We start from the raw sequence: 25,619 nt of genomic DNA on the forward strand, positions 1-25,619 counted from the left end.
TTTTTAGTATTAGGAAATACAGTTTTGAACAGATAATTCCTATTTTTATGTTTCCTGTTGATGAACAATTTAAGCATTTTCAGACAATAGAAGATCACATTGTTTTAGTTTCTGCAGTATATCATGCAATGACATATCCACATACAGAAAGCAGAAAACCAGCTTGGGCTTTGTGAAACAAATGTCAGTTAATGGCATTCAAACCTCAAAAGTCTGTCCCCATTTTCTTTATTCTTTCTTTTTTCTAAGATGAAAAATCAACTCACCCTGATAAAATGTTGCAAAGGAATTTTTGATTACTTGGAGAAAATTAAATATCTTTAAACTTCAGGATGTAGAAAAAAGTCAACTTGAGGAGAAATGTTTCAATATTTTTCTGTATTGTGTTTATAAAATATCTCCTTTCATCCTGAAATTTTCTTTATAGTTATGAAAAATATATGAAAGTGGTATGTAACAGAATCAAACTACTATTGTACTTGTCCAGCTTCTAAAATGTATACTAGTCAATTTTTTCATCTGTAAGTAACTTGGTATTGCAGTCTTGTGGTATTAGGTGACTTCAAAACAAAAGTGAAGACTGGCTAATGTCAGCGAATGATCAAGGAAAGGAGACTGACCTTCAGATCCACTGTTCTGCATAAGCATGCTGAATGAAAGAATAGAATCTTTAAGGATGCATGACTGTAGAATATCCAGAAGTTTCCCAAGGACACTAATGTTTTAGGGAAAGCACCAATGAAAAACAGATTAATTTGAATCACATAAAGGTTCAGGAAGTGATCCCTTTTTAATGACCAATGTATTAGGAGATATATTCATACCGTTGAAAAGGCTGCTGGAGTGCTTAGCACTGCTAATAACTTGTTCATAACACAGGAGTTAAAAGCAACACGTGAGGGGATTGTCATGTGTTAATGAAGAAATACAAAGCCAAACATTCTGAACCTATACACTCATGAGTTCAGAGACAGTCTCTTTCAATTAGTTACATTTTTAGAAACAAACAAGTCAAAGGTGTCTTTTTTTTATTTGACATCATTTTCTCAGCAGGTTTTGCAGCTTTATGTCCACCACACCCTTTTGTCTGGGTAGGAAAAGAAGACTGGAGTAACTCCATTCTCCCTTCATGTTTCCCCAGTCCCCTTTAGGTCCATTTCCTTCTTGCCTCCAACCGTTCTGTCTCCCTTTTAGAAAGAAAATGTTTACACCAGCCTCCACCACCTCAGGCAGCCAGTAAGTCACCTGTGTGTTCTCTTCTGTACTAGTCAGGAACATGTAAAAACTATCTACAATCCTTTTCAAATAAGTCAGTGTGGTATCCCCAGCCTGACAGTCAGAGCATATGGGCCAGCTGCTTTCTCATTCTCTACCACTTTCTCTGCAGAAGTTATTTCATGGCCTGATACCTAAATTATATAGTTCTGGGGTCATAGATTATCTCTTTGGCCAGTGTAGTTCTTTGGAGTCCTGGTCAATGATCAGGAGTCAAAATGTTCCCAGTGTAAGCTGTCACCATCTGTCTGAAGTGGCACTTGAAGGAATGTAATGCGTGTCTTAGCACTGTCTTTTCCGACCAGTTCCAGCCCCTTCTGGAACAGTCATAGATCTTACCCTACTAGTCTTAGTCTTTAAATCTTTTTAATCCCTACAATATTAGATTTCTTGCCTCTAACTTATCTTCTTTCCTGCTTGCCTGAGTTAGTTCAAATTGCTTTCATGATGCTTAAAATCAAGCAGAGACATTACAGAGAGCCACAAAAAGGAGTAGGTCACCACTCAGCAAGGCCAGTAGCTGTAGTTCACCCTAGTACAGAGTAGATGATGCAGGAAATGTGTATTTGCTTCTAGGCTGGAATTGGGCAGAGACATAGTGTAGGGATGCTAGAACCACTTGAGAATGTGCCATAAACATGAAACTCTTGGTAGTCTTAATTCAGTCAACTCAGTATGAGCTGAGTCACTGGGGATTTGATGATTTTAATAGCCTTTGCAGCTGGACTAAAATTTAAAGTTTCTTGCAAAGATGGCAAAAGGCATACTTAGAATGCTGTTCTGCCCTAGAGAAAATCTTTGTCTAAAAGAACAACCAAATAATGTGCTAAAACTCCTCTAATGGTTTTTGTTAGTTTTTGACATTGCTTGAAAATATATTTATTTGTCCTATGTTAATTCAAAAAATAAAAAAGGGTAGTTTCCAAAAAATGAAATACAGAACCTGAAACAGGCAGTGCAACATGGAAATAGAAGCCAATGATTTTGAGTTAAAGGTAACATGGAAAGCAACAAACTTGATTAACAAGGGAAGAAAAACTAATTGTGAAAAAGCAAGAAAAATATTACTGCTTCAAACCTCTCCCCAGATATCTTCCCAATATTTTCCAAGATTGAGAAAATGTAGAGAAAAATGAATTTGTTTCTTTTTTCTTAACTATATGACAATATAGCACCTTATATGCCTTTTGCATTTGCATGTTGTTTGAACAGGACATCTAAAGCTCGTTTCTGTAAGAATTTGAAAAAAGCAATAACTCTAATAATTTTTAAAAGTAGAGTCTTGAGTATTTTTTTTAGTCACAGTCATATACTATTTATGAATTCATTCATTATCCTTGCTCAAGTTCTTAATTTTTTAATTCCTTTTTGTTTCAAAATATTTACCAGTTATCTTGTTTGTACATCATATCAATAAATAAAAATGTAATATATTATACTAGATCTATTTTTCTGTTATTTCCTGCTTGCCTACAGCTGGCAAAGGTAAGATTTTAGTTGTTTTTCTGTTGCTTAGATATATTTGGTAATAGATTTTTTTGTTGCTGTTTGACAATGTTATTTGTACTACTTGATTCACTCAAAAATATGATCAGTCATGAATCTTTATTTTAGAATTAAATCTAGCAAATATTTATACTTTTAAATCAGTACTTTTGCTTATTTTGCCCAAATTATGTAATAGAAAATTCTGCTATTCAGTAGGTCACCTTACTAATTATGATCATCTGGATACTGTATCAGTATGCTGGATCAGATTTGCAACATCCAATCTTCTGATTTCAAAATACTTACATTACTTGTCAGTACTTACACCTTCTCTCTTAAAAAACGGGCATTTTTTATGTTGGTGTGGTAAACCAGAGAAAAAACCAAAAGGTTATTTTAAGAATTATTCAGCTCTGTATAATTTTCTAAATGATGGCAAAAATAAATATTAGTACTTTTTATTTTTTGTCATATGTCTTACTATAAATAATATTCATAGTATATGATAAACCTGATATAAGAAGGAAAATTGATACGAAATGCTGACATCAGTCACTTGCACATTATATATAACATACTTGAAAAGAGTTTTATCTGTGTTTGGACATTTTGGAAGCTACAGATAACTTTATATGTTGTTCAGTACTTTTGGTAATGTAGTTGTGTTGATGTCAGTTGTTTCAATTAATATGTTTAAATACTGTTAAAATGCACTAATTAAGAGAGAGTATTTCCTGTATCTATGTCAAAAATATGAGCTAGGTTTGTCATTAATGATAGGCTAGTCTAATGTTCATTGAAATATTGCTAATCTGTGTAATCACATATGCTACAGATCTTTCAAGCATTTAAAATACATGCTGCTTTTTCTCTGGGGTGATGGTCTCATACCTTACACCATCGACATATTGTCATACTGTTTATTTGCTACATCCACCTTGGTGAAATCTGTCACATGGATGTGACTCTTGCTTTGACAATGCAAAGCCAAGTGATATGAATTAGTTTCTGCATCTTTCTAGGATTTGATGTTGCAGATCCTTCAGCTTGAATTAAATAATTCTCCCATCCACAAATACAGCTGAAAGTTGGACTTGACATGGATCAATATGATCTGGGGCTAAATTTCTAAATGTGACTGATTATGTTAGCATCATGCCCACAGATCAATATTGAGTTTTATTATGAACCTGACTCTATAATTGGGTTTAATCAATAAACTTTTGTCTCCTTTCTTTAGAAATTTTAGATTTCTACTACTCAGGTTTTCAAAATTGCATTTAGGATACACTTAGATCTATACTTTTCTGGTAACGAATATAAAAAGACCTAGGTTTGAATTTAAAGGAACAAAGAGCTAAGACCCTATTGAAAGGGGAAGTCAATTTTTAAGTTGATAGGACTGTTCACCCCAGTACAGTCTATAGAATCCAAGACAGCTAATGTGCTAATACGTAGTTACGTATTAGTCCTTTTGGGCACTGTAAGGCTTTTTCTGTCCATACTAGATAGATAATTCACATTGAAGACTTTGACAAAACAGAACATTAATGAAAGCAATCACTAGAGCTTCTCTTTTGATAAACCCGCGGGGTTTAAAGGCGTTGAAAGATGCAATCTGTGAAGAACAATAAATTTGGGCCTTTGATTGAAGTGCCATTTGGGATGGTATGCTTTCTCAATGTATTTACACAAAAATGCTGCTCCCTTTTTCAGTACACTTTGCTGCAAGGTTGAAGGAGCTCTTTGCCATTACTACATTAAGGTTTGTCTCATTAAAAGCTGAGTACAAAAAGAAGGCTGGAAATGACCTAGCTCAAGCCAGTGTGTTCATTTCTGCTCCAGTTTGCCATTTGAGAAGTAGTCTTCAAGCCATGATGAATATTTCTATTAAGTGGTACTTTGAACTGCAGTAAAGATGCTCTTTCTTTTCGGAAGAAATAAATGCATAAACCTGTTTGGGGTTCTTTTATATTTTTTTCTTTCTCTTTTTCTTTTTTTTTTTTTTTTTTAATATTTTGTGGTTATTTTGCTAAAATTAAAAAGAGCCATACTAAACCAGGAAATTACAGGATATTTTTAATTTCCACTCATAACATTGTTTTTAAATTGAAACATTTGCAGAGTCCACTAGAAAACAATGCTTTAATACTTTTTTCATGTACTATATTGTGTTTTCTGGCAGCCTTTTTAAATTTTGGTTTGTCTGTCATTGGGTAGCAATTTTTTTCACTGTTACACTCAGTAAATTGGTATGATTGATAGAAAAATAATTCAGTAATAATTTTTTCAGATTAAAAGATTTAGATTCTATAATAATTCCCCTGCAAACATCTCTGTATATGAGTTATTTCTTTGAGATACTTTCAAGAAAGCTTAGATATTGAGACTTATATGCCATGCGTACACTGGTGTTTGTAAGTCTGAACACACGCTCACATGTATTGTTCTGCACATTTTTCCTTTGTATAACAGATACAGACCGTGGCCAGAAACATGGCATGGATGAGTTTATTTCTGCTAATCCCTGCAAATTTGACCATGCTTCCCTCTTTAGACTGCTTCAGAGACAGACCTTGGATCACAGATTGAATGACTCCTATTCTTGTTTGGTGAGTACTGGCTGGAAGATAGATATAAAGAAGTGAGAAATAGTTGTTACAAAGTAGTCCTTTCTTCCTCATTCATTCAACAACTGCAGTTGTAGGTGGAATAAAGGGTCCAATCGATTGGTTTTAAATTTGAAAATTACATACTTGCAAGCGGCTGCTGTGCCACTCAATAGAAAGCAAAGAGACATGAGCTGTCTTCAATTTTATCAGCTGAAATTTATTATGTCCTCTGGGGAGGTTTGAATAAAAACAGAAAGTTTTGACAATAGCAAGAACTCCTGTGGTAGAATTTACTGACACCTGTACAAGTATTTTAAGGTCCAGACATTTTCACCTGTCTTATAATTCTTCATTCCACTCTGGTGTTAAGGAAAAACACCAAAGAAGGGAGGCAAACCCATAAGTAATATAGATACATGGGCATATATGCATTACCTGAACTGCAAGTAAAAAAGGGGAGTATAATCATTAAACAAAAGCAAATAGAATGTGATCTCAGTATCAAAATGAATGTTTTCCACATTCAAATGCCATCATTACCATCATAAAAGGTAAGATGTTGGCTGCAGTTTCCTTTTCATACAATCATTTTCGGTCTGTGCTTTGTGAACTAGTTGAGGATGGGGCTGCTTCAGGTTTTGTTTTCATTAGGGAAGAAAACCAGCAACAATCTCTTGGAAGTTCATCAGATTATATACACTCGTTAAACAGTGTATGGGGCAGACCTCATAACTTCCTGAGGCTTTATTTTTCACCTGATATTATGCCTGAAATAGTGATGTCTCACTAAGAATCTAAAACACCTCAGAGCACATAATTTTTTTTCACTTTGCTATCCCAACACCAACAAAAAAAAGATAATGGGGATTTTTACTTATTTTTTCCATTGTTCTGACTAGTCTTGTAATACAAAGATAATAATTGGAATTTTTCAGATTGTTTGCAGCTGTTAAAAAGGGGGAAAAATATTATTTTATGACAGTTGCCTCCCTTTTAAAATACTGCCAGATACATATGTATAGAAAAGTTAAAGGACTCATTTTCTGTTTGTGGGTTGCACACTGTATCAAAGAGGGCTGAAGGTACATCTGTACAAAGTAATTGGCACTCAAAGAGAAAATGGTTAGCTTTCTACCAGTGCACTGGGGTCAAACTCTTTTTTTATAATAATAATATAGTAAGACACTTAATATAACCTTGAAATCAGGAACTTTTAGAAGAGGTTAGGTGAAATGCACAGTGCTATAGCAACCATATAGCAGATGTATTTCTTACCGTTCTTTTTTAAATTCAGCTTTTAATAAGTGAATGGGTGATAGATTTTTTTAATTACATATTTAACTACATTTTTATATTTTAAAAAAATTGGGAATGTCAAGATAAAATTAGAATACATGGACATGTAAGTGTGATTTTTCTTTTATCTAACAGCACATTTCCCAGTCTTTTAGAAACAATTCATCCCTTATTTCAACAAATACAGTGTAACCACACATATGACTTGTTAAAAAATTTTAAAAGCATAGGAATTAATATTGTGCAAAGTTCTGTATTAAATTATTATATAACCTAAGTTTCTTCAATTCTGCATTCTTCTTGGTATAGGGAGAGTATTGAGGAGATGGGGGATTTTGGGGTTTTGGTGTCTTTTTCAATTAAAAAAATAAAAAATATGTGGTTATCTAATACCAGTACGTTGTAGGACATAGTTGTTATGTGTTTGAGAGACTTGTGCATGATGTGGGATTGAACAAGAGCAAGGAAAGCAAACATTTATATGAAAAACAACCACACAAACAGATCTTTTAGGGGAGACTGAAGTTAAATTAATGAGTTCTTTAAAATTTTGTATTCTTGTCACAATTATATGTTATGAGAATGAGCTGAAATTTTAATCATTTGCTTTTATTCTGCTAGGCAATGATAAGCAACATTTTGTTATGTTTTCCATAAAAACATAGGGAGAGAATCGGTGACAATGACAACATACTGGGAGAATAGCAATGACAATAACCACTGTTGATTAAATCTAGAGCTAGAATACTTATTATTGTAAAAATATGGTTAAAATCCCTTTTCTTTGTTCTTTCAGTAGAACACCGTATTTTGTATCAAACACTATGTAAGCTATATGAGGCATTGCAACATGATCAGGGATTAGATTAACATGCTGAGTACTGTTCTGGATACTAAAGCTGTGTTCTCTAGAAATAGATGAAGCTCCTTAAAGGCAGTGGCAACTCTGACTTCAAAGAAATTAATTAGGAGCAATAATTATTAAATATTAAAATAATATTTAACATTGAGGCGTTCTTGTTTGCAGATAATATGTTTAATTGAAGAGTTTGGGGAGAATATAAAGCTTGAATTCATGTCTCAAACAAGTATATTAGTGAAGTTAAAACACAGATTTTCTAAAACTGATGTGAATATATTTTTAAGTATTGTTCAATAGCATTTCTGCTGATATTTTTTACAAATGTTAACCATCGGATCTTGTGGAAGGATTCACAAGCATTAGCGAAATATGGGTCTTCAGCTGCTATATTGATGTTATGAATTCTTTATTTTGCAAAATCATTTTGCTTATCCAAGTTATTTTTCTATTTGAGTTCAGGTATTCCTCAATCTCTCTCAACCATTTGATGAGATGGAATGATGAGAGATGATGAGAGGGAAATATCACCATGATCAAAACAATAACAAAGAAAAATGCTTACGTAGAACAGCTGTGCAGTATTTGTAGTTTTCCAAGGTTTATGTTTTCTCCATGCTGCTTTTTGGAAGCTCACTGTGCTACTTCTTATCATACTTCTGCATCAAGACTCAGTTATATTTTTTCCACTCTGGATTCACTCAGGAACTGTTTTTATCATGTGAAGGAGTCTGTACTTTGCTCATGTCTGTGCCCGGGTTAAGCTGTTCTCATCAAGATTCTGACCAAGAAATCTCTCAATAAGCTTGAGAATATCTAATAATTATTTAAGGTCAAATCTTACTTAGGTGGCTTTTAACAAACTACCTGGCTTCGCATCTCTTTACTAGTAAAAGTTGTTTTACAGTTGTTAGAAGTGCATGCATGTTACATGGGTAAAGGATGGAATTGTGGTAGGAATATTAAAATTGTAGCCACAGAGAAGTGGCCATCCAAAAACTGTGCTTTAATGTCTGTGTTAATGTCCCTCAGCATTTCCCAAATTTTAATTTGTATCTTATAATTGATTGCTAAAACAAAATTAATTTTTTAAAGTGTTACTTTATTCTAGGTTTTGATATATAACTTAATCTGTACCAGACTTTGGATCTATTGGCATGTTTTTTGTAAGCAAGGTATTTCATAGTAGTGGTATCTCATAACTGCAAATAGTTTCCTGACATTTAATCCTTTCAGTAAGAGGGCTATTATAGGGTCTAGCTTTCAGTTCTGTCAGCATTAGTCAGAAGGAAATCATTCTAATATAGAAAGTGTATGTAATGGGCATAAAGATCTATGTTTCTATTCTTTGTCTGATTTAAAGCTGAGAGTGGGAAAATAAATCTCAAAATGCTGTGTGGTTTTTTGCCTTTCAGGGCTGGTTTAGCCCAGGTCAGGTCTTCGTGTTGGATGAATACTGCGCTCGCTATGGGGTGAGAGGCTGTCACCGCCATCTCTGCTATCTCGATGAACTGATTGAATATTCAGAAAATGGTTCTGTCATTGATCCAACCTTGCTCCACTACAGCTTTGCATTTTGTGCTTCTCATGTTCATGGTAACAGGTAATTTAATGATATCTTTTTTAATCCATAGTATCTAAATGCGTAGTCGGAATAAAAGGGTTTATAGGCTTTTGCAGTCACCAGGTAGGGAACTGCACACAACAAAAATCAGTTCATGAAAGTTTCTTCAGGGGTACTGGATGTTCCATACAGATTACTGTTAAAAGAAATCTCCTTTTAGCATGTACTGTCTTAATGCAGTATGTTTTCAAGATAAAAAACTGTTAAAAGGGTAGTCTTCTTCATTCTGCATTTATATTGTGGTATTAAATGGTGCTTCCAATAAACATTTTGAACAATTATGCATTTTAAGGGAAATTTTGACTCCTTCTGCAGTCTGTATCTTGGCAACTAATTATACTATACTGTTTTCTTCTGTCTGTGCTATCACAGATAGAAACAACATATATTGAGAAATAGCTGTAAGCCCCAGCCAGGAAGAGCTGGGACACTTCTAGAATCCTTTCCACTAGACAGGTAGACTACTTCGGGAGCTTTTGGCCACAGTGATTGTCTTGGGATGATATCTTCATTCCACTTGCAAGTGAATGACGTAGAAAAAAGAAAAATTGTTGCTTTGCTATTTTTGCACATTCTTTAAAAGAAGTACTGCTTCATCTATGTCTTATTCCAGACTGTGAGAGGACAAGTTCTGCTGCTGGAGAGCACCTATTGCAGATCAGATCATTGGGTAGCTCAGGTCAGGAGGGACTACAGGAGATCTCTAGGCAAACCTCCTGCATGAAGCAGGGTCAGTTATGAGGTCAGACCAGGTTGCTCAGGGCTTTTTCCAGTCAGGACTTTACCCCATTTGAACCTGTGTAATTTCAGTGTAGTTGTATCTGTTGCCTGTTGTCTACCACTCGGTACACCCAGAGGGCTGTCGTTCAGTCCACCTCAAGACCTCCTATTCTCCAGGCTGAGCAAGCCCATCTCCCTCAGCTTCACGTCAGAACATGTGCTCTGGTGTCTGACCATCACAGTGGCAATTCAATAAACTTGCTCCCTGTCTTCCTTGTATTTGAGTGAGAAGTGGGGCAGGCAATCTATCAAATTATAGGAGAACATGCATTTATGTCTATTTTGTGCACTAGAGTTGTAGACTGCTGTATGGGATATATTTAAGAAGTCCAAAAATAGCAAGCAGAAACCCAGTAGATCCTCCCAACTGATCCAATCCTGCCACTAGGGAAAAACATCACTGTCCCAAAATGAAATTTCTCTCAGGAAGTCCCCGAACTGAATCTTGATTGGGATCGGAAGAGAGATTTTCTATCCAAGATGTGTGGTTATGTTCCTTTGCTACCAGTCAGCCACAGAGGCTGCTTTACTTGTCCTCAAGCCAGAGAAGAAGAGGTAATCCTTCGGAAGGATATTGTTTCCTTCACTGGCTCAAACAAAGTCTCATCTGGAGCTGGGGATTTGTGACCTGAGGGATTTCATAGGGGTAGACTACCAACATGTAATACATGATAATAATATCCAAAATTGAAATGTTTTTGAATGTGCTTGAAATGCTGTCAAGAATCTTAACATTCATACCAGTAAGTTAGGAGATTTCTGGCTTTTATTTGGTAACCTATTCTCTGTAAAAGCGTGCTTCTTCATCAGTTCCTCAAGAACCTGACACATTCGTATTTCCTATTGAGTCCAAGTCATTGTTGTTTCTCTCCTTTTTGTTATTGGATTCAACCTAAGAAGACAAACATATGTGATAATTGCTCAAATTTACTTCAAGAATTCAAAAGAAAGGTAGATACATTTCTTTTTATTTCATAATTTGAGTGAAGGACAACCATGCACGCAGTGCATGAAAATATCTCAGAGAGCACATCATTTACACAGTGGTAAGCACTCTGTATTCTGTCTATTCCTACAGTACAGATATTCTCTGAATAGCATTATGAGTGTTTTAGAAATAAAAGAAGTGTTGAACAGAGAGGGTCTGACTAGAACTGAGATATTGTAAAAAGGAAGAAAAAAGAAACATGAAGAAAGAAAAAAAGTAAGTCAAGGACAGAGTCAGACACACTCACTCAGAATGACAGACACAGATATACGGGCACATAATATACCCACTCATTCATTTACCACAGCACTAAGAAATAGTAAAAGGTAAAAGAGAATTTCACAGACAATGCACGACAGGCCAAAGTTCTAGGCTGGTCCCTGGCGTTACACATTTTTGTTTTGTAAGTCAGTCTGGGAATCAGAAAGACCACAGAACAAAGGGCTTTATACTCTGGCCATGATGTATTTAATTTATATGTCACCTTTGCTTCACAGAGGGATCTTAGACCCTCCCCAAGCCTGAGAAAGATCATCAAAATTGATCTTGAAGTCAGGTGGTGGAGGAGCATGTAGAAATGCAGCCGTATCTGTAGTTCATATTGTCCATTTCTTTTATGTATAAATTTTAAAATAACAGGCAATCTAGTGACATCAGTCAAACAATCAGATACAAGTTTCTCTCACCTTAATTTCTGGTGAGAAGAAACTCAATCTGAATTAGCTTTGGCTCTTTCCACCCTTCCTGTGTATTCAAAATTCTTCCAACATGTTTTTGAATCTTCAGCTGTCCTGTGTGCTTTTTTGCTGCACCGTAGGATGTGAAACATGTTTCATGCTACAGGCTGTAATCTTGCTGATTTTAACACAGTACCATGGGTTTATTTCAAAACACTTAGAATAAACATGTAGAAGTTTTGTTGTTGTAGATCTTCAGGAGCATTTGGAGCATGGAGGAGACCTGAACTGAGCTCCAGCGTAGACTGTATGCAGCAGACCTTGTCCCCTGATCTCAGGAATACAGAGCAGTCCCCAGCTTTTTTTTCTTTCTTTATTGAGATGAAGATACACACAACAACTTCTGCTAGATTCATCAAGCATACTTGTACTTTGTGTGTCTTATGCCAGTGTTGTTGGTTTAGGAACAGAAATGTTTACTCAGGGTCAAACACAATGTGCTGAGTCCTAGACTGAGAAATTCAAAGCTTATTTGTCCTTTTCCTTTCCCTTTTGTTAGTCCATTACAACAGCTTATGTAGAAAAGGTATTTCTGCTTTTGTAGATTATAGTCTTAAGCCAGTCTCTTCCTAAATAGCCAACAGTGAAAAAATTTCACTTAAAATAGCTGTAATGTGTTTAAACAAATAAACATCCTTTGTTTTGAGTCAACTATTTTATTTTCTTCTGTAAACAAAATCATCTTTCATGCTGTGTATTTCTGGTGCTGTGTGGATTTACTGTATCATCTCCTTTAGCTTCTCATAACCATGATTTTCTTTTGGAATATTCCATGGTCATTCCTATGAAAGTCCTCATCAACATAGTTCACAAGTGAAATTTTTGCTCTGCACTTATGCATAAACTTATTGCTGGTGAAAGTGAAATGGGCAGAACAGGAAACTATAGGACATTCCTGAATGATGACATTTCAGTCTAAACAGTACAGGTAGGAGCTATTGTTTTCTTCCCCATCATGTTCACTCTTGTCTACTTTTCATGCTGTGACTTCTATTTAGTCCCTCTTGTCTGAAATGAATGCTGGTGGGTATCACATGAAGTGTGAAGTGACTTTTTTCCACCTGCTGAGTTACAGACTGAATTGAAAAATTCAAAATTCAAGCATATTCCCTTGTTATAACTTTTCTTATTCAGAAATATACCTGATGAAATGGTAGTTCAGATACAAGAAGTGAATGTGAAAGTGAGGCTACAAAAATCAGTATTTAACTGAAGATGACTAGGTTGGGGGTTTTGTCTTTATTGTAAAAGCTTCAGCACAGTTGTGTTTCCATAGAAGAACAGTCATATTGAGTCAGGGTTCTTCTAAACCAGTCAGTCATCTGTCTCCATCATTGACCTGCCTGGAGTAAAAGAAGAGCAAGCATGTGCAATATTTCCTCTTTCTGACTCCCAACTCTTTGCGGCTCAGAATATGCCCTGTTTGGTAACCTGGCGTGAGTCTTTATTTCAGATACTTGTCCATTGCACCCCTGAACCACTGTAAGCCCTCAACACCTCTGGCAGCAAGTTCCACAACTCAGCCTCTTCTTGCTTGAAGAACTATTGCTTTGAACTTGACTCCTACACATCTCATTTCATGCTCTGCTGCTATTGGAGAACTAAAGGAGAAAAAAGAAAAATCCTGTTCTGTCTCTTTGCTATTTAAGATTCAAGAACTGGAAGTGAACAATACAGTGATTGCATTGGATGGAAGTTTTCTGCTAGTAGCTTATCCTTTTCTAGTGTTTCCCAGTGTAGGTTTTCTCCTTTGACTGGTATTGAACAGGGACAATTTAATGGAATTATCCATCATAAAACCAGGATCTCCATTCTGAATATCTTTATCAGAATTATTTTATCAGAAATTTATCAGAACTTTATTCTGAATAATTTTTACATTTATCTTTGTTTGTCATTGTTTTCTGTTGTATTGCTACCTGATTTCATGGGGTGTTTCTAGAATTCCACACTATGCTACATAACTATCATTAAAATTACATTTTCTATCACCTCAGTTCTCAGCTGTTAGCCTGGTCATTTTTAAATACTGCAAAATAGATCAAGTCTCAGCACAAACCTCTGTGGAACTTTACTGATAACATGCCTTCACAGCAGCTACTCACCTCTCTAATTTTAAACGTAAATGTAGGAACTTTTACTCAGACACTGTTTAATTGCCTTGAAAGTCTTTGATTAGGGACTGTCAAAAGAGCTTTGGAAATCCAGGTATTTCATATGAGTCAGGTCACACTCATCCACATATTTTCAATCCTTTTAGAGAACGCCAAGGTCAGAATGTAGAATTTCTCTGTCTGGCTTCAAAGCTATACAGACTTGACAATAGGTAATATTTACCCAAATTTCCTTGCTTTTATCCTTAAATATCCTTATATTATAGTTCCTTATAATTTTCTAGGATGCCTGTAATACTTACGGACCTGTATTTCCCTTGGCTTCTTGGAGATTTTTTCTGACTTTTATTCTCCCATTTTGATTCTGATCTCCCATTCTCCAGAAGTTCTTGATGAAAACTTCCACATATCCACAGGTAATTCAAGTTGCCAGGTGGTCCCGGCAATTTACTGCTGTCTGTTTTTCTCATTTGTTCCATACAGGGGTTTTTTTAGTTGCTTTCATTTTTTAAAACATATTATGCTGAAAATGAAGAGTCCTTTTGCTATGGACAAAGAAGGGTTCCAGCACAGAAATCCTCTTCATAATAATTTACTTCATAAAAATACACCAGTACAAAAAAATCATTTCTGTTGTAGCCTTGGCCTCTCTGAAAGCTAATTTTAAGTCCATGCATCATTTGGCAATGTGGACTCTCTGATAGGCTTCTTGCTTTGGTTATGCTTGGACGAAATAAAGTAGAATACAGAAAAGGAAACTATGGAAACTTTGGAAAGTTCTATGTATTCATATATTTCTTTTCACTTTTCAGTGTTTTGTGGTAAGAAACATTTATAACAATTTTACACTTTGTCTCAAGTCATAAAAGAATGTCCACAGAAATCGTCCCTTTTAAATCTGGGACAAGGAAATTCATGAAAATAAAGAAAATAGTATCATTACATTGCTCCATCTCTTCTGGGTTTTTTTGTTTTTGTTTTTGTTTTTGGTTTGGTTTGGTTTGGGTTTGTTTGTTTGTTTGTTTGTTTTTTGTTGTGGGTTTGTTTTTTTTCTGGAACTTCTGAATAGGTATTTTCTTCTCTGACTAACTTAACTTTAAAATAAGGTCTATATCTTGAAAGGTCCTCCTTCATTTTGTGTCATTCATGCACAATATGGAATATGACTTAAAATAAAATTCCAGAACTTAAGTCAGTAGTCTCATCATTTATCTGCACATTGTCACCATCTGATAAGAAAGATTTTGCCCAGTTGATCTCTTTCCAGGGGTGTTATATTTTCACATGCACAATTTTATACATAAAATATTTAAATATCATGTAGACTTTTTCTTAGATGATTTTCCCAAAAAAAAGTGTTGCTAACAAGATTTTGTGGAACATTTTGGTTTAAAGGACTTGAAAATGCTTCCTCTTTCTGCTGTGTTTCTTATTCACTCTCAATCCTACATGTTCTGTCTGTGTTGTAATTACAGCAGGTGCAAGGTCTACTTCTACTGGTTTGTACTGGCAATTGGACCTTCTGCTTTAATCCTTGATCTGTTCCAAGGCTGTCCAACAGCTGGAGAAAGGAGCCTGAGTTCCCTTACAGGGTGGATCTTTAGGGAAGTGTGTAACATCAGTCTACTATTCTCTCTCGTGTTTGATACAGCATCTAGAGATGTAACAAGAGTCTATTGTTTTTGTAGTTTGATTCATTTTTCTATCAATCATTTATAACGAAAATGGTGAGAGTGGATTTCTCATTCTTAAACCCATGTTTTTGTTCAGAAGTCATTTATTATCACTCACTATTTGCCCAGAACAATGGAATGAGAAAATGACCTTTTAGGATTGATATGCTATGTGAGTTTGTGCTGCTGAAGGAGAAGCAGTATTCTGTCAAAATAAAAAATTATCACTCTTCTTCCAAGTGAATATAATCTTCCCTTTTTTCTGAGGCTTGTTGGGCAATGTTGAGAATAGAAATTTCTCACTAGGCCCTGTGTCAAGCATCTTGCATCATCCAGTTCATCCTTCTGTTTTGGAAGCTGATCATGTTAAAGGTATATGGAGCACAGAGGAAGGCTTACCATCCCTAAACATTATACAATATTTTGTTATTAATTTCAATTAATTACTACCTTATACATTGAGTAAAATTACATCATATTAATACTTGCTTTGCTTTTTAGTAAAAAATATAATTGCATAAAAGATTAATAAAATCAACCCGATTTATGAGCTTAATCTCTTTTAGTGATCTTCAGAACTGGTAATTTTCATTCTGTTGTGAAAAAGGACATGACCTGTAAGCAGATGTCGGAGCAGCCTGAGAACTGCATACAGCAGAAGGCTCTATTGTGCCAGTTTTATGTCAGAATATTCGAAAGATAGTTAATATAAACAATAAAGTACTCAGTCTTAAGTGTCTGCTGTGTTTGAATGCCATGAAGTAATGCACTGTCTTCATTTTCTGTGGTAAAAAGACATCTGCTCTGTAGCTCTCTATAAGCTGATAGTGGAAATCATCATTCTTACATTTCTGTAGCATAAACCATGGATTCTGCAAAAGCCTTAATACAGTTGCATTTTAAAGGAAAATTTGGATATTTAAGTTTTTAATATAAAGTCCTATAAACAGATAATAAAATTCTACATCCAATTATAACAAATTTAATCTTTGGTTTTCTAAAAAACAAGCAGTCAAACTTTTATCTTGCTAATTTGAAACTTGTCGCTGTTCTTTCATTTGATTGTACATACTGCTGGATATAAAACCAAGTGCTTTCAGAAAGCACTGAAGTCTTCTAAAACAATTTGTTTCTAGAAGAAAGGATTCTGTACATTACTCTTCTCATACTCTTTTTTTTTCATGACACACCAAAGTGATGGGCTATGTTTTTAATGAGGAAAGCACATTGAAAATACTTTTATAATTTTTAAAATATGTAAAAATGCAAAAAAGCACCAGTATCAATGATGTTCCAGAGGAAGAAGCTCAGGCATGTTCAGTTAGTATTTCCAAGGCTGTCTTAATAAAGCAGCCTTGCTTAAGGTAACAGTTCTCTCTTCGAGAGGCCACTAGGAGAAGCTGTTTCCAAAGTTGAGGGCTGGAAACAATCCACAGCAAATCCAATGTCCATCTCTAATTCCTGTTGGAACTGGAATACAGTTTTATCTTACCTGCTGTGGGTCTTCACAATAATCTTAATCCTACAATACATCAAGGGACCTCTGCAAATTATTGCAGGTTTTAAGACCTCTAGAGATCAAAATCATTCTAGATGATACTCCAAGCTGTAAAGGATTATATAATGTGAGGAAAAACAGTCCATTGCAACAGGAAATCCAAAATCCACTGCCTAATCAGTCAGCTTCTCTAGAGTAATTGCTGTCAGGACAACAATCTTGCAAGATTTTTGCAGTAAAAAATAAGTTTTAAAATTCTGGTCAACCTTTTGGTTCATTATTTAAGTGGTTAATTGTTAAACAGCTACTTTTCACTTGAATTTACTAGTTCTAGTTCATGAGATATTTATTTCAAATCTCTTCTGATATTTAAGTCTGAGTGAATTAAACAATTTGACTTGTGACCAGAGACAACATTATATCTGTGCCAGTTAAACTGTGATCTAAGCAGATAAGACAAGCCAATCCAAATCAAATTGACAGAGTTCTCAAAAAATGGTAAACTAATATAAGTGAGAGAGAGAAGGCTACTCAGGTTTTGAGCGTTCACTGTTTCACCTAGTTCTCTAATTCTAAAAAATTTTGTGAACAATAAGGACGAAAAAGAGTGTGGAGGAAAGGAAAATTCACTCTCCATTACCTTCTTGAGAAGATGATGTTAAAGTGAAAACTCTTCTTAAGACAGTCCATCACTTTTCCTGGCTGAGTTTTGTAAGAAAGTTCCCAGGCTGCAATATCAAAGCTTAGTACTGGTTTTGAATTGAAAAATATCAAGTCTATAGCATTTGAGACAGTAGGAGGGACACATTTGTTGTTGCTTTTAATTGAAAAATAGTTCTGGCATAGTTTATGGATGGCCTAAACCTTTGAAAACTAAATGGCTGTGTGAGTCTGATTTTCCTTGCAGGCACAGTAATCATAAATGAAAGTAACCAGATCAAAACAGTGCTATTTATTTTATTCAATCTTCAAAGAAAATAAAGGAAAAATATCCAGAAGATTAAATGGGTTGAAATATTGAAGTATTTATCTATTTTTAATATTTCAGCTTATCTCAGAAACAGTTTCTTTTTTTCCATTGATTCTTTTCTAATCAGTAGTAGATATATATTCCCTAAAGTAGAAAAATTATCACCAGCATGATATGTCTCAGGACTGTGTTGCAATTTTATATTATTGTTGCAATAAAGTTTAGAAGAAGAAATGAAATTGTGGTTTAGACTTGGTGCTATTTTCTAAAAGCATGTTTTTAAGAGATAATTTTCTCAGTGCTATTGGTGGTCATTTTACAAAACCATTTTGTATACTCCTCCTTCTGGGACATCTGCTTCTATGCAAACATATATTTAGCAGTTTCGAAAATTTTAGTTGTTGTCAATAAGGTTCCTTATGAAAACAAACTCAGTGAAGTGACAGGTCCCTGGAACATAGTGATCCCAGCCTTAGTGCAGGGTGACAGATATGACATCCTACTGGCTCACCTTTTTCACTTACTGTTATCTGGACCCCTAGGTCTTTCCTGACATATATATGACATGCCTCAGCGAGGCTTAATATGACAGAACTATTCACTTTATCAGTCCAGAGCGCAATCCCTCCTGACAATGAAATCAGACAGTGCAATTTACTTAAATTTGAGTTCATTCTATTTGTCAGAAGGCTGAGGTAAAGTATCCTGGCATCCATCAAAAGAGAGAAGATAAGTTTTTTGCTCTTTCGCATCAAATTTATACAATGGTGTATTGATGTGCCTCACTACTCCCATCCCCACCATATCTGATTTTTTATTGTTGTCTTCACAATAATTTAAGGAAATCGGGCATTCTTTCCACCTTGACTTGACAGGTCACAAATATAAGTGATTTAAACGATCAGAGAATTGTTTGTGTCATGACCAGGTAGCAGGTTTAAGTAGGTTTAAGTATAGTGCAGAAAGTTAAAGAAACAATTTAGGAAAAAGATGCTCATAGAATCCTAGAATGATTCTTGGAACATTTAGAATGTTACAAAAAAGAGAATGTTGTCTTTCTTTATCTCATTTTACTATGATTTTCTCAGTTATTGAAACACTAAGATCATTTTGGAGGCTCTGGAGAAGATACAGGGCAGAGCCACACGTAGTGTCAGGTTCAGAAACTCAGGTGAGGCCTTGGAGCTGGAAATCAAGAAACTAACAGGAACATTTCAGACACTTCTTTTTAAAGTATGCTGTGTGTGAAGAAGTTGTGACTGCATGGCAAAAATAATATTTGGGAACTGCGTATTGAATTTTATTTTTTACTGTCATAATTTTAATATAAATACATTAGTAACACTTTTAGTCTAAGACTTTAGACAAAGTGTATGTTTAATATACTAAATATAAGCTTGTTTTTAAATATTGTGACTTAAATTTGATATTTCAAAAATGCCAGTGCTTTTGTTTTTAAAAGACTTTTTAGTTGCATCTTTAATGCTGCACCTATATGGAAGTCTTGATTACATGATACCATTTGTCAGTATAGGACAGGGAATCAAACTCTATCCTCACTATGCAGCATTCCTAGGTGTTTCCTGCTGTGGCTTTTCTTGCTGTAGGTTCCCTCCCACCTTTACCTTAACATCACTTTTAGCTATATTGTGCCTCTAGGAAAATAAACAGAAGATTCAAGGAGATTAAATTTAACAAGATCTGAGTAGACCTCTCTACTGTGACAATAGTACTAATTTTCTTGAGAAAATTTATTGTCTTTTGCAAGTGTTTAAGAGAATTATATAACTTTTGTTCATATCGAGATGATGGAGGAACTTAGGGCTTGAATTCAAAAGTTCAACTCAAAAGTTAAATTCTTTGTCCAGTTGCAGCCTGTTCTTTAACGATATTTACAACTGCTTATCCTTTGAGGCAATGAGAAAGAGGAAAGGGGAGTTAACACTCATGTTAAATGAAAACTTTAGAAATAAAAAGATCATTGTCCAAAGACAAATCAATATGAAGAGATATCAATGATTATTAAACATTTAATGTTACAGGCCAGATGGAATTGGAACAGTGTCTGTGGAAGAGAAGGAAAGGTTTGAGGAAATTAAGGACAGACTTTCCTCCCTTTTGGAAAACCAAATAAGCCATTTCAGGTGAGTGTATAATTTATTCAATGAATGCTACATTTTTTTCTGGAAGAATTTTCTAATGGTGTTTTATTTTGGTCTTGAACGAGTGGAGTGAAAATAAAATGGTCTGCTTGCAAAGAAATAGCTTAAATATGGAATAATTTATTTACACAAGTGGTTGTACTTTAAATTTACTTGTGTAATATGAGAGTTGCTAATATGATAGAAAAGATTATGTTAGAATACAGGCCTTGGTTTTGTTGATTTTTCAAAGTTCAAACTTTGTATAAGTCTAACCAAGCAAATTGTCTGAACTAAGGTGACTGTGCCATAACTATTTTTGGATTACTATAGATCAAGAAAATCATATGAGTAGAGAACATCTTTAATAGATGGCAGCTAAAACTTTTCTTCATGTTTAATGTAATTTTCTTGGTTTCATGATATACTTATCTTTCTAAAGTTAAGGATCATCATGCTCAATAAGGAGTTTGTCATATTAAGGACTGTCAAAGCCAGCAGAAAGTGTTTAGAGAAGGAGTATGAGACACAGAGGAAACATGGGATTTCCTTCTATTTTGTAGCAATTGATGGTTTATGAAACTTACTATAAAAATTGCAGATAGATCACCAAGCCTGTTACTTGTCGCACTGAGCCAACCTATCTGCTGCTATTCTGTCAATCTAATCCTCTTAGACTGTATTTATATAATTTTTTTGTCTCTGTATCATATCATAACAGCCAGTTCCACCATTTCAATAGTTCTTTGTGAAACAGAACTTTCATTTGGCAAGGCTGACTATGAGTTTGTTGAATGCCTCTCTGGTTTGATGAGATAAATATCTGGTAGTCAGTAGCATCATAGGACATTTGGGCTATGTTTGAGCATAGAGGCCATAGTTGCTTTCACTTGGGACTTCATATCCATATTAAACTAAAGGGAGCTAGGGTTCTCCTTGGAGAGTATTCATTTCAGGGAAAAACAACACTTTCCTTTCCTTCCTTCCTCAGGAACAAAGAACTCTTGCATGAGAAATGATACAGAGTGCTCCCTACCTTCAGGCCTTCACATGCATGAGACTAATTACAAAACTAGTCTAAAGTTTAAATAAGCCTAAATGTCTAGTAAAGTCTAAATTATCTTTTGAGTTGGAACAAATAAAAATCCCCATCATGTCCGCTCACCTACACATTAGAGTTATATTGATGAACTTGGGCTGCAGTAGTGACCACAGAACCTTTCTGCCTCAGTCTTGGTGGATTTCAAGAAAATTTAAACAGCATTAGAAATGCCTCCTTGAGAGCAATTAAATGTGTCATTCAAACATGAATGACTTCATCCTTCAGAGGACTCTGAGGTTTGCCTTAAAATCCTATTTAAGCAATGCAGAGGAACTGGGCTTTGTCAGGTGAGGAGTGCTTACTATTTCTTACTGTGAACAAATATTAGAAATGAAATGAAATAACAGGTGAAATGTCTGGATTTAAACAAGGATACTGGCATAATACCGGAAGAAGGAAAAAAAATAGTGCCTTAGAATCTGATTTTATAAAGCACATAAAGTCACAATGTAGGACATCCTGACAAAGCATTGGAAATAATATTTTAAATAAAACCTTGACTCAAGACATGTATAAGGATCACCGCTGTCAATTCACAAAGAATAACCTTGGCTGTCAGATTGCTTTCTTATGAAAACATGGTATTAAAACAACTCCATATTTCAGTTCTTCAAAATTGTTATGATGATTGTGAAATGCAGAATATTTGGAAAAATACATAAACAGAGAGGATTTATGCAGAGTATTTACTGGTTTTCTCTCTTTAGCTTTACTGTCCTTGAATGCCCTGTATTCCCTGTCATCAAGTATTCCCACCATCTCCCAGGCTGGTTTCTTGTTTCCACTGTCCTTTCTACTGTCAGTTTGGGCATCCATGCTGCTTATTTGTTACATTTCCTAGAGATTTCAGAGACTTTCATGCCCTCCATGTTCAGATAAGTTATGTTATTATTAAATTCTCTACGGTAACCTCTTTATCTTCCTCATGGAATCACAGAGAGGGTGACAGATTGTTTGTTACCACTTCGGTTTCTTAATTGTGGCATGCATTTGGCTCCTACTTTTTTGAATTTTACCTCAGGCTGCTTGTAGGTTTCTTGCCTTTTTTGAATGTATCTTTTGCTTTTGTTCTTCAAGTTCTTCATTTCTTTTGTAGAGCCCATTCTTAAAATTGTATATACATGTACTAGATGTACCTGTACTGAATATTTTGGCCTGTTCTCTTTTGCTACATTATTAAATTTTATTGTCTTATGATTATTACTACAGAGCACCTCTTCTGCTCTGGACCTCTCAAACTATGTTCTCTTCACATTTGAGACTGAATCCAGAATATGTTTTTTGTGGGTCTTAAATTAGCAGTTCAAGGAAGAAATTCAAACCTGTGTCCCAAAATATTATCATTATAAGTTGTCCTAATGAGATATCAGTCAAATGTATATGTCTAGAGTTGAAATCTTGAATTTGTACCTCCTCTAATCTCACTTAACGTTTTGTAATCACACTAATTGTTCTAACTAGGGGATCAGTGGTACAGACCTTCAAGGACCATCACCATTTTTTTTTTTTCTCTGCAATATGTTGATATTTATTCTAAGCTTTGCCCTCTCTCCATTGCTTAATGTCGTGTGTACTGGTCAGCTGTCATGGACAGTTAATTGAAGAGTCCATGTCTCTTCCTGCCTTCTCAGAGCTGCTCTGAACATTTACTGTGTCCACTAAAGTGACTTGGTCACACCCATCTGAAAAAGATGCTCTCCCTTGCCTGCCAACTGACCTGCACCTTCCAGTTCTAATACTTCCATATGGCCTTTTTCATTTTCACTGCTATCAGCCTGATTCCATTATGATTAACATGCAGTCAGCCCATCCTGTGCTAGTGGGATGGGCTTCATCTGAAGTAGTTCTTAAGGTACTTACACCTTTCCTCTCTGTCACCTTGTCTACCCACTGAGACTTCTGATCTCTGCCAGCCTCTCAGGCATCAAATGTGGAAGAAACAATATTTCTGAGAAAGCTATCATGAAAGTCGTGGACTTTAACCTTTTACCTGGCTGTGTGAATTTTATCTTGAGTCTTAACAGATATAAAAGTAAATACTGGAATTCTTGCTGCAGGAAATCCTATTTTGACCTCATTTATAAAGCTTTATTTTGGCTGACTAAAATGTAGATCTAAAATTCACTGGTCTGAATCCTTTTATCATTAGAAAATATTTGACTAGTGGAAAACATTAGAATAGGAGGCTACCATTCTCAGTGAGTAATAATAAGAAAAAGTAATCAGAGCAAAGCAAAAAATCCTTTTTCCAATTGGGGATATCCCAGTAAGATTTTGTAGACAGGATTAAGAGAGGTTACAGTTGCCTGAGCATTGTATTCTCATCGACCTGCTATATTGTATCATTCAGCAGACAAAAATAAAAAATAAAGCTATGAATGCAATCACTTTTTAATTTACATTATTTTAGGAGTGGGTATGGTTTGAGTTGTAGCTGATAAAATTTAAGATAAATGCTTTTCCAAGGTATTTTTAATATAATAGAAAAAACACAGACTATCTGCCAGCATTCATATCTCCAGAAATTAAAATATCTGACATTTTATCCTTGTCTTAATCCAATTTTAAAATAAAATACAATATACAGAATGCTGCTTCGTAGGTCCAGCAGCAGTCATGGCTACATGAGAAATAGTACCTCTTTCCAGGAAGATGACAATTAAAGTCATCAGGGACCTTTAAATATCCTTCACAGATGATAATTTGGAGGTGATGCTTTATGCCTTTTAGTATTTTTTCTGCACTTAGGCCTAAAATGCTGGTAGGCTGATACTGCTGCTTTATGTATGTACTCCATGGCAGACTAGTGAAGAGGCTTTCTGCTCTTATTAGTATTTCAGTTATGGGTGTCTTCTGCTAACATAATGCAAGTTGTATGCAGATACATCTTAAAGTAAATCAATAAAGCAGCTTTTATAATTCTGATAATTTTATGTTCTTCTTATTTTTTTTCTTTCTCCTTTTTTTCATTTTTTAAATTATTTTTATTTTTAAGATACTGTTTCCCTTTTGGACGTCCTGAAGGAGCTTTAAAAGCCACACTTTCATTACTTGAAAGGGTAAGTTTGAGAACATATTTTAAGTTCTGCTGAGCCTTCATTTTTCTTTTGCATTCAGCTACTGAAAGCAGATTCATATCTTCTCAGGTATTTTACTGCTGGTTTGAACTGCTGACTGGAATGATGGTTGTTTTTGGTTTTCTCTCACTGTCTTCCACAGAGGCAAACAGCTGTTTTCTGCAGGAATTATTTACTGGACTTTCACTTCAAGCCACTGAATTGTAGTCAGTGACTCTGTCCCTTTTATATTTAACACTTATCCAGCATTACCCCTAAAGTGGTACAAATCTACTCTACAGCCCCCATTTCCTGCTGTTTACGCCTTCTGGGCTGCTCTTAATGTCTGTACTCATGTGCAATATTAAAAACCTTCTCTATAATTCAAATAATACTCCATAAATGCCTTATCTGAGTCAATTTAAGAAACAAAAGCTATACACAGCAAATCTGACATGGGCACCTATAAACGTAAGCTCCTGCCCAGCAAATCCTCTTGTACTGACTGGAAAGGAGAATACCTCATAATGATAAAAGCATCTCAGTCATCTCTGTGGAAAAAGGATTTTAAATTCCAGCAGAGATTCCAGAGGAATTGTATCAGCAGGAGTCTGATGAAGGTATGAATTCAAAAAAAGTTTAGGTCCCAGGCTGTGTTGCTTTGCCAAAATCTGAGAAGTTTGGTCTTGGCAAGTATTAGTTATTCTGCAGTGCAGAACACTTCATGTATAAAGTTTCTGTCTTAGAAAACCTCTGCCGTGTTCAGAAAACACCTAGGGAGTCTAGGTGTATGTTTTATTTCACTTACCATCTCAGTGATTGTAGTGCTGTGTAGTGTAGTGCTGCTTTGTGCTTTTTGAAATATCCATTTCCTGTCCCCTTTCCTACTGTTGCAAATGGTATTGGTGGTGTTCAAGCAGCACCGCTGTCAGTCTTGACTGGGAATAAATGTGCTTTCCTACCTTTATGAATGCAGAATAGGTTAAAACCATCTTATTTTACCTGTCTTTATAAAGTTTGAAAAAAAATAAGACCAAGAACAAAAGATTTTGAATACTGTAAATTCACTTGTTGATAACCAGAAATTATTGATTAAAAAAGCAAGTAAACACAGATAGAGAAGTCATATTTGTGTGCAGGTATTCTAGAAGTCTGCTTCACAGCAATGTCTTCCTAATAGCTTCACTGTTGCTAAACCTGTTTCTTTTCTACCACGTCCTTTCCTAGACTGCATCTCTTGCTCCCTCCTTTTAACAGTAACTTTTAGATATATAAGGATGTACCTTGTCCAGGAATCCACTCGAGAAGCATTTTTTAAGGTTTTGAGTTATCTGAAAATTTATTATTTACATGAAAATGTGATAAAAACATGTTGAGTTTTGTTTACACTTACCTGTTGAAACTTA

General features: G+C 35.0%; 1 protein-coding gene across 10 annotated transcripts in view; it reads left to right on the forward strand.

Moving 5' to 3' along the window:
- CADPS2 (calcium dependent secretion activator 2) overlaps positions 1-25,619 on the forward strand; it is a 284,504-nt gene that overhangs the window by 184,977 nt on the left and 73,908 nt on the right. For all 10 annotated transcript variants that reach the window (XM_072921238.1, XM_072921236.1, XM_030256895.4 and 7 more), the window contains exons 12-15: positions 5,239-5,375; positions 8,946-9,133; positions 19,957-20,058; positions 24,153-24,216. In XM_072921238.1, the coding sequence (XP_072777339.1) occupies positions 5,239-5,375; positions 8,946-9,133; positions 19,957-20,058; positions 24,153-24,216 (491 nt within the window). The remainder of the gene's footprint in view (positions 1-5,238; positions 5,376-8,945; positions 9,134-19,956; positions 20,059-24,152; positions 24,217-25,619) is intronic.

Source organism: Taeniopygia guttata, chromosome 1A (assembly GCF_048771995.1).
Source record: "Taeniopygia guttata chromosome 1A, bTaeGut7.mat, whole genome shotgun sequence".
In the NCBI taxonomy this organism is placed as follows: Eukaryota; Metazoa; Chordata; class Aves; order Passeriformes; family Estrildidae; genus Taeniopygia; species Taeniopygia guttata.